This window comes from Oncorhynchus clarkii, chromosome 3 (genome assembly GCF_045791955.1).
Source record: "Oncorhynchus clarkii lewisi isolate Uvic-CL-2024 chromosome 3, UVic_Ocla_1.0, whole genome shotgun sequence".
In the NCBI taxonomy this organism is placed as follows: domain Eukaryota; kingdom Metazoa; phylum Chordata; class Actinopteri; order Salmoniformes; family Salmonidae; genus Oncorhynchus; species Oncorhynchus clarkii.
Window position 1 is genome coordinate 72,345,418 of NC_092149.1, and position 15,138 is coordinate 72,360,555.

A 15,138-nucleotide genomic window follows, 5' to 3' on the forward strand; every position below is an offset into this window, starting at 1 on the left:
AGGGCTGGTTTTCTTTTTGTAATCCGTGATTGACTGTAGACCATGCCACATACCTCTTGTGTCTGAGCCATTGAATTGCGACTCTACTTTGTCTCTATACTGACGCTTAGCTTGTTTGATTGCCTTGCGGAGGGAAGAGCTACACTGTTTGTATTCGGTCATGTTTCCGGTCACCTTGCCTTGGTTAAAAGCAGTGGTTCGCGCTTTCAGTTTTGCGCGAATGCTGCCATCAATCCACGGTTTCTTGTTTGGGAATGTTTTAATAGTTGCGGTGGGTACGACATCGCCGATGCACTTGCTAATAAACTCGCTCAGCGAATCAGCGTATTCGTCAATCTTGAAGCGTGGAATCAGATTGGTCGGACCAGCGTTGAACAGACCTGAGCACGGGAGCTTCCTGTTTTAGTCTCTGTCTATAGGCAGGGAGCAACAAAATGGAGTCGTGGGTGGGGGAGGGCCTTATATGCGTCGCGGAAGTTAGAATAACAATGATCCAGGGTTTTACCAGCTCTGGTAGCACAATCGATATGCTGATAGAATTTAGAGAGTCTTGTTTTCAGATTAGCCTTGTTAAAATCCCCAGCTACAATGAATGCAGTCTCAGGATATGTGGTTTCCAGTTTACATAGAGTCAAATAAAGTTTGTTCAGGGCCATCGATGTGTCTACTTGGGGGGGAATATATGCGGCTGTGATTATAATCGAAGAGAATTCTCTTGGTAGATAATGCGGTAGACATTTGATTGTGAGGAATTCTAAGTCAGGTGAACAGAAGGACTTGAGTTCCTGTATGTTGTTATGATCACACCACATCTCGTTTATCATAAGGCATATTTCTTACCAGAAAGATGCTTGTTTCTGTCGGCGCGATGCGTGAAGAAACCAGCTGGCTGTACCGACTCCGATAGCGTGTCTCGAGTGAGCCATGTTTCCGTGAAGCAAAGAATGTTAGTCTCTTATGTCTCTCTGGAATGCTACCCTTGGTCGGATTTCATCAACCTTGTTGTCAAGAGACTGGACATTGGCGAGTAGTATGCTCGGGAGGGGTGCACAATGTGCAGAGCCTGACCAGAAGACCGCTTCGTCTGCCCCTTTTACGGCGTTGTTGTTTTGGTTCGCCGGCTGGGATCCGATCCATTGTCCTGGGTGGTGGGCAAAACAGAGGATCCGCTTCGGGAAAGTCGTATTCCTGGTCGTAATGAAGGTGAGTTGACGTTGCTCTTATATCCAGTAGTTCCTGCCGACTGTATGTAATAAAACCTAAGATTACCAGGGGTACCAATGTATGAAATAACACGTAAAAAAATGAAATACTGCATAGATTCCTAGGAACGCGAAGCGAGGCGGCCATCTCTGTCGGCGCCGGAAGTAGTGGCTACAATCTCTATTGCACTCCAAACTGCCCTTTCACACCTGGACAAAAGGACCACTTACGTGAGAATGCTATTCATTGACTACATCTCAGCGTTCAACACCATAGTGCCCTCACCTGGGACTAAACACCTCCCTCTGCAGCTGGATCTTGGACTTTCTGACGGGCCGCCCCCAGGTGGTAAGGGTAGGTAACAACACATCTGCCACGCTGATCCTCAACACTGGAGCCCCTCAGGGATGCGTGCTCAGTCCCCTCCTGTACTCGCTGTTCACTTATGACTGCTTGGCCAGGCACGACTCCAACACCATCATTAAGTTTGCAGATGACACAACAGTGGTAGGCTTGACCACTGACAATGCCGAGACAGCCTATAGGGAGGAGGTTAGAGACCTGGAGGTGTGGTGCCAGGATACCAACCTCTCCCTCAGCGTAATCAAGACAAAGGAGATGATTGTTGACTACATTAAAAGGAGGACCCGAGCACACACCCATTCTCATGCATGGGGCTGTAGATGAGCAGGTTGAGAGCTTCAAGTTCCTTGGTGTCCACATCACCAACCAGCTAGATTGGTCCAAACAACAAGACAGTCGTGAAGAGGGCACGGCAAAGCCTATTGCCCCTCAGGAAACTAAAAAGATTTCACATGGGTCCTCAGATCCTCAAAAGGTTCTACAGCTGCAACATCGAGATTATCCCGACTGGTTGCATCACTGCCTGGTATGGCAACTGCTCGGCCTTTGATCGCAAGATACTACAGAGGGTAGTGCGTACGGCCCAGTACATCACTGCGGCTAAGCTGCCTGCCATCCAGGACCTCTATACCAGGCGATGTCAGAGGAAGGCCCTAAAAATTGTCAAAGACTCCAGCCACCCCAAATCATAGACTGTTCACTCTGCTACCACACAGCAAGCAGGAGCGCAAAGTCTCGGACCAAAATACTTCTTAACAGCTTCTGCTATGCATTGTGGACTATGCAATGCCAAGTGTGTGCAAAGCTGTCATCAAGGCAACATTGAAGAATCACAAATGTAAAATATATTTTGATTTGTTTAACACTTTTTTGGTAAATACATAATTTCATGTGTGTTATATCATAGTGTTGATGTCTTCATTGTTATTCTACAATGTGGAAAATAGTCAAAATAAAGAAATGCCAAGAGTGTGCAATGCTATCATCAAGGCAAAGGGTAGCTACTTTGAAGAATCTCAAATATAAAATATATTTTGCTTTGTTTAACACTTTTTTGGTTACTTCGCTATTATTCTACAATGTAGAAAATAGTCAAAATAAAGAGGAAACCTTGAACGAATAGGTGTGTCCAAACTTTTGACTTGTACTGTATGTTGCATGTTATGTCTTGAATCTTGATCTCAGTGTTTCCTTCCTGTCATGACAAGCACCTTGAAGAAATCGAATGCTCGGGCAGGGCTTCTACTTCTCTGACCGTTATTGTGTTGAATGATACTGTAAGTTGCTGTTCATAATGGATTATTAATGTATCTTTCTTTTGAGATAAAACTCCCACTTTTGAGATAAAACTCCCACTTTGGGTTTATAAGAGAGGTTGGGGATGGAGGGGGAAGGGAAGCGGGTGGTGGTGGGTGGGTGGGTGGGAATGAGGAAGAAGATTATGGGGAGATAAGAGGGAGAAACAGTGCGAGCTAGTTAGCTGAAAAAGTACAGTGACATTTTGTCACATTCTAGACCTCTCCGCTAATTCAAGAGAATATTCTCTGCCACTTCTAGGTGTATCAATCCATACTGTGTTAGCTGCAAAGACGGTGGTGTGCTCCATACTACATTGTAACAGTTTATACATTCACACTGGTAAGTGATACATCTGAATATAAATGATTCTTTATTCACTGGTGTAAATTAATTATAATCTGCACTGTTTAAATTGCTCAGGGAGTTACATTTTAATGTATCTTTAGATTATGTGGATATGATGGATTTTTTTCAAATCTATTTTACGGTGTGCCAGCTAATGTTCTAGACCAGCACTAAAACAACTGATTAAACTACCAAATCAACCTTGATGAGTTGAATTAGGCATGCTAGCCCTGTGCTGGAGCAACATACCTTTAATTTATATTGGCAACATGTTAAACACATGTTAATGTATTGTGAATTGTATGTTTACCGGTAGCTCAGACTAGCCCTCAAATTCAAATCTGGACCTTGAAGCCAGTTCCATAGATGTTTTTATTTTATTCTTCCCCTCTAATCAGGGACTGGTTTAGACCTGGGAAACCAGTTGTGTGCAATTCATTATCAAGTAGAACAGAAAAACTGAAGTTCTCCAGACCTCATAGGGTAAGATTTGAATACCCCTGCTCTATAACTTTCTGAATCTATAGCTTTTGATTTTTCTCTCTCTGAGGTGATGTCTGGTCCACAGGTGGTTCTGGTCACTGGCTCCACGCGTGGCCTGGGGTTAGCCATAGTGCAGGCGTTGTGCCAGGGCTTTAAAGGGGATGTGTATCTGAGTGCCCGGGACGTCCCGAGGGGGGCCATGGTTGTCGAGGATCTGCAGAGGGAGGGACTCAAGCCCAGACTCCTCCAGCTGGACATCACAGACCCGGTCAGCATCCAGGCGGCCCGGCAGCATTTCATGAAGGAGTACGGGGGTCTGGATGTGCTGATCAACAACGCAGGCATCGCCCCAAAACGTAACTACACATTAATGTTACACAAACACACACCATAAGTCTATGACACACTAGCAATACACAGCTGATTAAAATAATCAAAACTTAATGATGAGTTGGTTATTTGAATCAGCTGTGTAGTGCTCGGGCAAAAAACTAAACTAGCCACAGGACCGAGTTTGGGAAACCCTGCAATAAGAGTATTGTGTGTTAGCTGGCCTGGGATGCAGTGCCATTTAAAGTGAACTAATAGCTCCCTCTATGTCCAGGAGGTGACCCTGTATCCTTTGGCAGCCAAGCAGAACGCATTCTCCAAACCAACTTCTTCGCCACCAGAGACATGTGCAATGAATTTCTCCCTCTCCTGAAGAAAGATGGTAAACCCTTGTTTCATGGGGGAAAACTATCACTGATTTGGTAGTGTACCCAGTGATTATTTTTTATTATACGATGGGTGGGTCTAATCCTGAATACTGATTGGTTAAAACTGCATTCCAGTCGGTGTCTATTCCACAAGATTCCAAAGGTTACATCTTAAATATATTACCTTAAAATGCCCATTTATCTGTTCCATCTGACTGCTCAACCCACTGTCTCTCCGACATTTGAAACATTGTTTCAATATTCAAATTCGATTTCCAGCTGTCCAATAGTAATATATGTGTTGGGAGGAGACAGACAGGCAGGCAGCGTTTCTCAGCCAGTCGAAATCATGAATCAGCTGGCATTATTTTTATGGATATATACAAATAAATATCAGTTGGAGAAAAAGGTCAAACGAAACGACGTGCAGCTAGTTTGCGGTCTTTCCAGCTTCAGTTTGAAGTGATCGTTTTCGCTGTGTTGTTGGCTAGCTGTGTTCTGACGAGTGAGCCCATTTCTATGCCAGCCGAAATCGCGCCTTATTAGCTCATTGTTATGGATGTATCCAAATAAATGTCACTGGAAAACAGCTTAAACAAATGCGGCTACTTTGCTGTTATTCTGGCTGTACTTTTTGACGTGACTGTAAATTAGCCGTAGTTAGTTAGATAGCAAGCAAGGCATACGAATGTTGCCAGCCAGTATGGCAATAGAACATTTAGAACGAACGACTGGGTCGCGTCCATAGATACAGAACAAAAAGACGGAACGACTTGGTTGCATCTTTGGCAACCGAACCAATAGAACGAACGACCGGACGGCTTGGGTAGCAAGCCTAGATTTGTGTCAGGACTATATCTTGTGGAAGAATGAAATAGTATGAATAAATTAATAAAAATAACGTTTTAATTAAAATATGTCAATCATTATTTGAATGTATTGCTAACCCGTTGTAATAAAGTGATAATGCCCTCGAAGCCGTTGTTTGGAGAATATATTGGCGCGGTTTGCCGGCCTGAGACGAACAACACCCGTGCCAATATATCCTCCAAATACCGACTTCTCGGCCATTATTACATAATTGTACAATGGGTGGGTCTAATACTGAATGCTGATTGGTTAAAACCGCATTCCAGTCGGTGTCTATTACACAAGTTACCGCCGTCTAAATCTATGACGTTAAAATGTTTATTTACTCTGTTCCATCTGACTGCGCAATCCAATCCTCTGTCTCATCAGCCCAGCCAGGCACTTTATAAACGTGATCTCCACTATAAAAAGCATCTAGACATTATCTTGACTTCGTTTTGGGCCTAACAACACCCATGCCAAATCACTTAATTAATCTACATATGATGTTTCCTTTAACTTAACTGTATGTCTGTCTGTTATAGGGAGGATAGTGAATGTTGCCAGCATCGTGGGCTATATCACCCTCCAAATGTGTTCTCCAGACCTCCAGGCCAGGCTCTGCAGTGATGACATCACAGAGGAGGAGCTAGTGGCTCTGATGAAGCACTTTGTTGCCGAGGCCAAAGCTGGAGACCACATCAACAAGGGCTGGCCAAATTCAGTCTATGGGGTGTCCAAAATAGGCCTGATGGCCCTTACCCGGATCCAGGCCCGCAGGCTAAGAAGAGAGATGCCCCAGAGAGGGATTCTGATAAACTCCTGCTGCCCGGGCTGGGTGAAGTCTGACATGACCTATCCCAATGGGACCAAGACGCCTGCGGAGGGGGCTGACACACCTGTGTACCTGGCGCTGTTGCCTCCAGCAACACTGGAGCCCCAGGGGGAGTTTGTAGTGGATAGACAGGTACAGGTATGGGCGGGGTCACCAACAGGTGCAACAATTGATGAGGGACCCTGACTTAAGGACCCTTTCATCTGCTGCCATAATATATACAAGTAACTGCCAAAATAAAGGAAACAGCAACATAAAGTGCCTTAGTAGGATGTAGGCCTAGGGTGAGTCAGAACAGCTTCAATGCACCTTGGCATAGATTCTACAAGTGTCTGGAACTATATCGGAGGTGTGCGACACCATTCTTCCTCGAGAAATTCCATTATTTTGTGCTTTGTTGAAGGTGGTGGAAAACGCTCTCAGGCGCCACTCCAGAATCTCCCATAAGTGTTCAATTGGGTTGAGATCTGGTGACTGAGATGGCAAATGGTTTACATCGTTTTCATACGCATCAAACCATTAAGTGACCACTTGTGACCAATTATTATAATATTTTCCAAATGGGACATTATTTTTCTTTTTACCTAAGAACAGTACTTGACCTGGGCAGGAGTTCACCCAAAATGACTACCGGCACATATTCCAGTCTAAGTCTAGCACTGGTCTAAACATGCATACACCATCAGATAGAATTCATAGCAAGCAGTAGGGAGGGGGTGGGACATCGAAAGGGATATTTATATTAATAATAATAAATAATACATTTTATTTGGCAGATGCTTTTCAGGACACTCAATGACATCTTACATAAAATCGAGTGCTGTACTAAAATCTAGTTTAATTTAGGCCTATATAATGAATTTTAATTATTATTGATTATTTACTGTTAAACTAATTTTAAAAAAACTAAACAATCAGCTTATCAATTTCTAAATAAAGGGTGGGTTCTGGCTTGTGTCACTTCATACTGATACCATGTGCTGTAAACCGTAGCTATTGCTGTGTTGGCTAGGCTACACTGTGTAGGCTACTCACTGTTAGCTAGCTAAGACTCACTAGTCAACTTAGCTAGCAAAAACAAGTAAAATGGCCAAACAAAGCTCAGTGTACATTTTTTAAAAGAGACCGTGCATAGAAGAGGATGTTGGAGAATTTGCCAAGTTATTTGATATCAGTGATTTTGCCATGAAGGCCGGCCAGTCAATCACTGATTGCATTGGTCTAATCAAGGGCCTTAAAGAGATTTTCAGTACATTCAGAGACAACGATCAGCACTACAACAATGTTTTCATTCAACACTTTCAGAAATCATGCTCTTAACCACTAGACTATATCAGGGCATCATGTTCTAGTCTAATAGGTCTATGGTTTATTATGTGCCATCAACAGATTTCTGCCTACGCCACTGGATGGAGGCATTGTCATCCTATAGCCAAAATAATGGCCTGGACAGCATTTTATACATGACCCTAAGCATGATAGAATGTTCATTGCTTGATTAACTCAGGAGCCACACCTGAGTGGAAGTGCTTTCAATATACTTTGTAGGCCTTCCCTCATCAACTCGTGTTATTTTGGCAGTTATATATGTGTGTGTGTGAATTAACCATAAGGTATTGGTGTATAATAACCATTTAATAACCACATCAGTAAAGAGCAATTAAAAGACCATTGTAATTTGTCTTTTATTTGCAGTTTATCTACTGCACTGTGAAGTGTTTGCAGAGCCAGAGGATATGGTTGATGTCCACTGAATAGTTAAACACGTCACTTCATTGTCTCAAAAATGACTGTAAAAATGTAATGAAAACGAGCAACATAGGTTGATGTGCACGGAATAGTTAAACACGTTACTTAGTTGTCTCTGTAAACATGTAATGAAAACGATTGGTTGATAAAAAAGTAAACATATTAAACATGCAGCTTGTTTGCAGTTATTTTGTCAGTCCTCTTCGCCCCAGCTTTGACCAATACCTGACAGTGAATCGAGATGTTTCTAAACATCGCACATCCCGGAATGTACCAAAGCCGGGGGTGGCAGTGAGACAAGAGAGAATAATACTTTCAGATTTGAACACTGAATGCAAGAAACAGGTTTACCCACCACGGTTGACTCGTTTATTCATGAAGACGTTTAAGTGACATTGTGAGGGGCTTTTATAGCTTGTGAAGATAAATACTGCTCCTAAGCGGTCGTAGCTATTCACCCCCTTCCCCTAAGAGCAGGAAGTGCACTCTCCTAGCTCCGCTCGTGTGCATTGAATCAGCTGAGTTTGGGGATGCCACCCCTTTGGGTTTAGCAGGATCTGCTCAAGACAAATTTGGGGATTGGGAAGCGCACTCTAGACAGAACGGTTGGTTGGCGGTTTCTTCAAGCAGAACGGACGCTACATCCAGACCTGTTAACCATCACCGTTTTGCCGGGGTTGAGGGACATTTGAGAGCTTAAACCGGAGCTTGTTTTGCAGTTGGTGAGTCATTGATGAACCCATATGATGCACCTTGTGTTTTATTGTTTACCGCACCACGTGATAGCACGTTGATGCAACATTTTTCCCATTTTAATTATCTGTTTTCTCCCTAGTTCACGTTTTCCTGTTGTGAATCAATATGATCTAAATATGGTGCATTGTAGTCTACTATACAAATTCATTTGACTCGTTGGTCCACAGGAACATGATGTACCGTGGTAGTTTGGGCCATGTCTTGTGGCGATTGAAACCCGCTGTCATAATCAACTGTATGGACTGAGTGGGCAACTCTATCAGACCTACCTTTTAATCTGAAACATCAACAAACATCCAATTTCAATTATTTTAAAATGGTTGCTTTTCACTGCTTCATCAACAACATGCATGCCAGTCTTTCCTGGTTGAGGGTTGACGAGAGATGAACTGCTTCTAGTTTTTATGAGAAATAATACTGTGATGAAAGTTCCAGATTGTCTCCATGATCAAATAACATTCAACTTAGACACCCATATATACCCCACAATACATGCCAGTAGGGGTCTCTTCACAGTCCCCAAGTCCAAAACGAATTCACTGCAACGCACAGTATTATACAGATCCATCCATGGAACTAACTCCCTTTTATCTCCAATTACTCAAGCAAACAGCAAAATGACCTTTAAAAATTGGATTAAACAACATCTCATGGAATGGTGGGGACTGTAAGGGGACACACTCTAACATACAAATTATTTTTAGTGTTTTGTTGTATTTTACATTTCTGTGACTGTCCTTGTGTATCAGTGTTTTGTTACTTGTCATGTTTTTTTGTGGACCCCAGGAAGAGTAGATGCTGCTTCTGCAAAATCTAATGGGGATGGAAATAAATAAACAAAAAAAATTAACACCACAGGAAAGATGAGGAAGTGGTGGAATTTGAGGAGTTATTTTCAACAGAGCATGTAGATGATGATGTCATGAGAGTTCCGGGTCCTTTAGATCCTGTCAAAGATGCTGAGCGAGAGACAGACAGTATTTAGCTGGAAGAGCAGGAGCTTGCCTAATACATTGCCAATAACATCTGATTGGATGAAATCCTCTTCTCGCTCACTCACACACACAGACGGAAATCCCTGATTTGCTTTCTCACTCTCCATAGCCATGCCATCTTACATAATGCTGTCTGGTCTATAGAGTCACATTCAAAGGCTCTGCCATGACTGAGTCTTTAACAGCAGTGTCTGTCCCATCCTAGCAGTTCTGGCCTGTCCAATTCATATTAGAAGTCTCACAAGGCATAGTCTTATGCAATAGTGCTATATTACAGTCAGTTTCATAATCTGGTAACGAATATCTCTTTGCTCTTTGTGAGTCCACCCTCTAAACACACAGTCCCCCCCCCCCCCCCCCCCCCTGCAGGAGCAAACGTTGCAGGCTTACTGGAGTGCTCGCTGCTCCCTATCAGCATGTTCATGACACGGAGAATGAGTGTTTGACGGGCTGCTCCAGGCTTTATTCTGTGTTGAAGTTCAACTTTGGGATAAACTACAATGTATTTGAGTATTTACACGATGTAGCTCCAGGCCTAAATATTGACATTTCCTTGTTTGAATTCAAACAGACATTTTGTGATTCGATAAAATTCCAGGAAAATATGTTTAAAAACAATTTTTTGAAAGATATTTGTCTATCCACACAGTGATGTTTGCATAGGGTTAGTAGATCACTTGACAGGCTTGAGGTTGCCCTATATGCAAATCCTCCTGTATTTCTGCACCTAACCTGACCTGTTCACATTGCCTACCTACTTGTTTGTCAGGAGAGAACTTACAACATTAGCAGAAATTGGAAGAGAGACAGAAAGGAAAGAAGAGAGAATCTGACTGTGTGGATCTGTGGATGCGTCAGCAACTGTTCTGAGACTAACCTTTTCAGTAAGTTTTGTCTTAAAGGCAAAGTACTGACCTAACCTTTTTAAAGGAGAGGTTCTGATCCAGGATCTGTATTAAAGCGTAGCTTGTATTAAAGGTAGTTCTAATGGCTAGTGCTGTGTGAGAGAATGGTCCATTCACATGTTTTCTGTCCAGGGCTAGACAGACTAGGCTAGTCAATCAGTTCAGTCATACTGATATTACTGTGTTTTGTGTGTGTGTGTGTCTTTGTGTCAAAATCAAATCAAAGTTTATTGGTCGAGTACACAGTTTAGAAGATGTTATAGCGGGTGCAGTGAAATGCTTATGTTACTAGCGCCTAACAATGCAGTAAAATGTCAAACAAGTACACAAATAATTCAGATGTAAAATAAATATAAATAAATAAAAAGTACAACATAAAGAAATCAAGAACGTAACAGTAATCCAAATGCAATCTATATGTACAGTACCAGTCAAAAGTTTGGACACACCTACTCATTCCAGGGTTTTTCTTTATTTTTTAAATATTTTCTATATTGTAGAATAATAGCGAAGACATCTAAACTATGAAATAACAAATATGGAATCATGTAGTAACCAAAAAAGTGTTAAACAAATCAAAATATATTTTATATTTGAGATTCTTCAAAGTAGCCACACTTTGCCTTGATGATAGCATTGCACACTCTTGGCATTCTCTCAACCAGTTTTATGAGGTAGTCACAGTCATACCGAAATTACTGCTTTGTGCATGTATGTGTGTACCACAGCAGTAAATTGCAATTAATCTGTGTAATGCATTGAGTTTGGCAGTGATTTGCAAGATTTAGTGGCTGAGTGTGTTAGGCATTGTCGGCTAGGTCCCGAAGAGGAAGTGATGTAAGGCTGTCTACACCACTGCTTACTCATCAGTTTGGATTCCCCTCAGTGATATAATTCTGCTCCCTATAGTTATCTCAGTCTCTCTTTCTTCCTACTCTGATTCCCGTCTGTCTCTTTGTCTTCCATTCTGTCTCCACATCCCTGAGCTTGTCTGAGATAAAGGTATAGAGACAAACAGAGACAGAAATCAATCCATGTGTGTGTGTCTGTTCAGCTTGTTTCCAGGATTTCAACACACTAACGATCAATGTTGTCGAGGAGACACAGATAGAGAATTATGGGCATGGCTAACAAATAAGCAAGCAGCCCCTAGCTAACTCCTGTCAATTAGAGATGTTGACATGAGATTGCCCTAATTAATCAACTGGTTGAGCGTACTGTGATCTCACCATCCACACACAGCCTTTAACACAGACACAAAGAGACACAGAGAGCTAGAGAGCTATTACACATATAGATGGGAGGGACATGGGGTTTGGGATGTGAGCAGGCGGTTACGGGTAGGTGGATACGGGTAGGCAGGTGACCGGTATACCTCAGACAGAGTACTTTGTCATTGACACTTATTCTGACTTGGTTAGTGGCTGCCATGTTAGTGTTGCTCAGCAGCACAATGTTCTCTCCTGTTTCCATGGATCAAGGGATTTAGTTTTATAGTGCTTCCTCACTGTTGTTCTGTTATTGAAGGAATTATTTCCAAAGGGAAGCTCACCTACTACTGTCCTGGAGTGACCAGAATGAGACTCCGCACATGTGGCAGTGTCTTTAACGAAACAGCCAGGGTAATCGTTTTAGTCTGGGTAGCCATTTGATTAGATGTACAGGAGTCTTATGGGTTGGGGGTAGAAGCTGTTTAGAAGCCTCTTGGACCTACACTTGGTGCTCCGGTACTGCTTGCCATGTGGTAGCAGAGAGAACCGTCTATGACTTGGGTAGCTGGATTCTTTGACAATTTTTAGGGCCTTCCTCTGGCACCGCCTGGTATAGAGGTCCTGGATGGCAGGAAGCTTGGCCCCAGTGATGTACTGGGCCGTACGCACTACCCTCTGTAGTGTCTTGCAATCGGAGGCCGAGCAGTTGCCATACCAGGCAGTGATACATCCAGTCGTGAGGCTCTCGATGGTGGAGCTGTAGAACCTTTTGAGGATCTGAGGACCCATGTCAAATCCTTTCAGTCTCCTGAGGGGGAATAGGTTTTGTCATGATCTCTTCATGACTGTCTTGGTGTGCTTGAACCATGTTTGCTGGCGATGTGGACATGACTGCCTGGTATGATGTGATGTGATGTGATGTTCCCTACCCGTACCACCTGGGGGCAGCCCGTAAGGAAGTCCAGGATCCAGTTGCAGAGGGAGGTTTTTAGTCCCAGGGTCCTTAGCTTAGTGATGAGCTTTGAGGGCACTATTGTGTTGAACGCTGAGCTGTAATCAATGAATGGCATTCTCACGTAGGTGTTCCTTTTGTGCAGGTGGGAAAGGGCAGTGCGGAGTGCAAAAGAGATTGCATCACCTGTTGATCTGTTGGGGTGGTATGCAAATTGGAGTGGGTCTAGGGTTTCTGGGATAATGGTGTGCATGTGAGCCATGACCAACCTTTCAAAGCACTTCATGGCTACAGATGTGAGTGCTACGGATCGGTAGTCATTTAGGCAGGTTACCTGTTCTTGGGCACAGGGACTATGGTGGTCTGCTTGAAACATGTTGGTATTACAGACTCAGACCGGGAGAGGTTGAAAATGTAAGTGAAGACACTTGCCAGTTGGTCAGCACATGCTCGGAGTACATGTCTTGGTAATCCATCTGGCCCTGCTGCATTGTGAATGTTGACCTGTTTAAAGGTCTTACTCGCATCGGCTGCGGAGAGCGTGATCACACAGTCGTCCGGAACAGCTGATGCTCTCATGCATGTTTCAGTGTTACTTGCTTCGAAGCGAGAATAGAAGTAAATTAGCTCGTCTGGTACGTAGGGTTGCACATTTTTTGGGGAAACTTTCTGTGGGGAATATATGGGAATTAACGGGAATATATGGGAATTAATGGAAATATATGCAAATTAATATTAATACCATTTAAAAGTTGATGTTTTTTGCATTGGATATATTTACCATATCATATAGAGACATAAACATTTTACCTTATCATAAGTAAACATAATTGCAAATTATTTAAATCCTTCCAATATTATTATTTTTATTTTTTTTTATTACGAATTGTGACTCCCCATCCCGGATCCGGGAGCGTAATCATCGCCTGACACTAATTTGCATAACGCAACGGACATAAATATCCCTAGAAAATATATTTCTATTCATGAAAATCACAGATGAAATATATTGAGACACAGCTTAGCCTTATGTTAATCACCCTGTCATCTGAGATTTTCAAAATATGCTTTACAGCCAAAGCTAGTGTAAGTTTATTGATAGCCTAGCATAGCATTATGCCTTGCTAGCAGCAGGCAACCTTGTCACAAATCAGAAAAGCAATCAAATTAAATTGTTTACCTTTGAACTTCGGATGTTTTCACTCACAAGACTCCCAGGTAGATAGCCAAAGTTCATTTTTTCCAAAATATTATTTTTGTAGGCGAAATAGCTCCGTTTGTTCTTCACGTTTGGCTGAGAAATCGCCCGGAAATTGCAGTCACGAAAACGGCGAAAAATATTCCAAATTAGCTCCATAATATCGACAGAAACATGACAAACGTTGTTTATAATCAATCCTCAAGGTGTTTTCTAATATCTATTCGATAATATATCCGTGGGGACAATGAGTTTTTCAGTAGGACCGATTGGAGTAATGGCTACCTCTGTATTTTACGCGAGAATCTCTCTCGGAGCCACCATGTGACCACTAACGCAATGTGGCCGCCTACGGCTATTCTTCAACATAAATGCGTAAAACTACGTCACAATGCTGTAGACACCTTGGGGAATACGTAGAAAGCTTGTTGATGGCACATTCACAGCTCAATAGGGACTCATTGGAACGCAGCGCTTTCAAAACCTGGGGCACTTCCGGATTGGATTTTTCTCAGGCTTTCGCCTGCAACATCAGTTCTGTTATACTCACAGACAATATCTTTACAGTTTTGGAAACGTTAGTGTTTTCTATCCAATGATGTCAATTATATGCATATTCTAGCATCTTATCCTGACAAAATATCCCATTGAAAACGAGAACGTTTTTTTCCCAAAAATGAAAATACTGCCCCTAGAGTCGCAACAGGTTTTAATTAAATGAGTTGACTCTTCACGTGGGATTATTTCACTTAAGAACAAAAGAAAGGGAATATTGAATGATCCATCTCATCTCCCAAAAATGTTTTCAACATACATAAAATGATAGTCTAGAAACTAAAGCTTTGGTTGTCTTCCTCTCAGGCCTCCATGTCTTCTCCCTGGACCTCCTACAGTGGGGGCAAAAAAGTATTTAGTCAGCCACCAATTGTGCAAGTTCTCCCACTTAAAAAGACGAGAGAGGCCTGTAATTTCCATCATAGGTACACTTCAACTATGACAGACAAAATGAGAAAAAAATCCAGAAAATCACATTGTAGGATTTTTTATGAATTTATTTGCAAATTATGGTGAAAAATAAGTATTTGGTCAATAACAAAAGTTTATCTCTACTTTGTTATATACCCTTTGTTGGCAATGACAGAGGTCAAATGTTTTCTGTAAGTCTTCACAAGGTTTTCACACACTGTTGCTGCTTTTGGCCCATTCCTCCATGTAGATCTCCTCTAGAGCAGTGATGTTTTGGGGCTGTTGCTGGGCAACACGGACTTTCAACTCCCCCCAAAGATGTTCTATGGGG

At 42.4% G+C, this 15,138-nt stretch overlaps 2 protein-coding genes across 4 annotated transcripts in view; both read left to right on the top strand.

Annotated features, from left to right (window-relative positions):
* The first annotated feature begins 2,763 nt into the window (after positions 1 to 2,763).
* Positions 2,764 to 7,991, top strand: LOC139406127 (carbonyl reductase [NADPH] 1-like). 2 transcript variants are annotated; one of them, XM_071148604.1, is made up of 5 exons: positions 2,764 to 2,843; positions 3,124 to 3,204; positions 3,761 to 4,049; positions 4,298 to 4,405; positions 5,786 to 7,991. In XM_071148604.1, the coding sequence occupies exons 3-5, from the start codon at positions 3,764 to 3,766 to the stop codon at positions 6,259 to 6,261; spliced, it is 870 nt and encodes a 289-aa protein (XP_071004705.1). In that variant the 5' UTR covers positions 2,764 to 2,843; positions 3,124 to 3,204; positions 3,761 to 3,763; the 3' UTR covers positions 6,262 to 7,991. The 2 variants fall into 2 exon arrangements, with proteins under 2 accessions (XP_071004705.1, XP_071004706.1); XM_071148605.1 differs by lacking the exon at positions 2,764 to 2,843 and having other exon boundaries at positions 3,003 to 3,204.
* Positions 7,992 to 8,331: 340 nt separating this feature from the next.
* Positions 8,332 to 15,138, top strand: part of LOC139403333 (protein DOP1B-like) — a 62,934-nt gene continuing 56,127 nt past the window's right edge. The window contains exon 1 of one of the 2 annotated variants that reach the window (XM_071146939.1): positions 8,332 to 8,546. The gene's annotated coding sequence lies outside the window, so the exon portion shown is untranslated. The remainder of the gene's footprint in view (positions 8,547 to 15,138) is intronic. The other variant, XM_071146938.1, reaches the window with a different exon arrangement.

What these genes read in the sequence shown, in the direction of transcription:
- LOC139406127 (XM_071148604.1), top strand. Translation starts at nt 3,764, where the DNA reads ATGTCTGGTCCACAGGTGGTTCTGGTCACTGGCTCCACGCGTGGCCTG. An exon ending in CGCAGGCATCGCCCCAAAAC is followed by an intron (nt 4,050 to 4,297) that starts GTAACTACACAT and finishes CTCTATGTCCAG; the next exon opens with GAGGTGACCCTGTATCCTTT. An exon ending in CCCTCTCCTGAAGAAAGATG is followed by an intron (nt 4,406 to 5,785) that starts GTAAACCCTTGT and finishes TGTCTGTTATAG; the next exon opens with GGAGGATAGTGAATGTTGCC.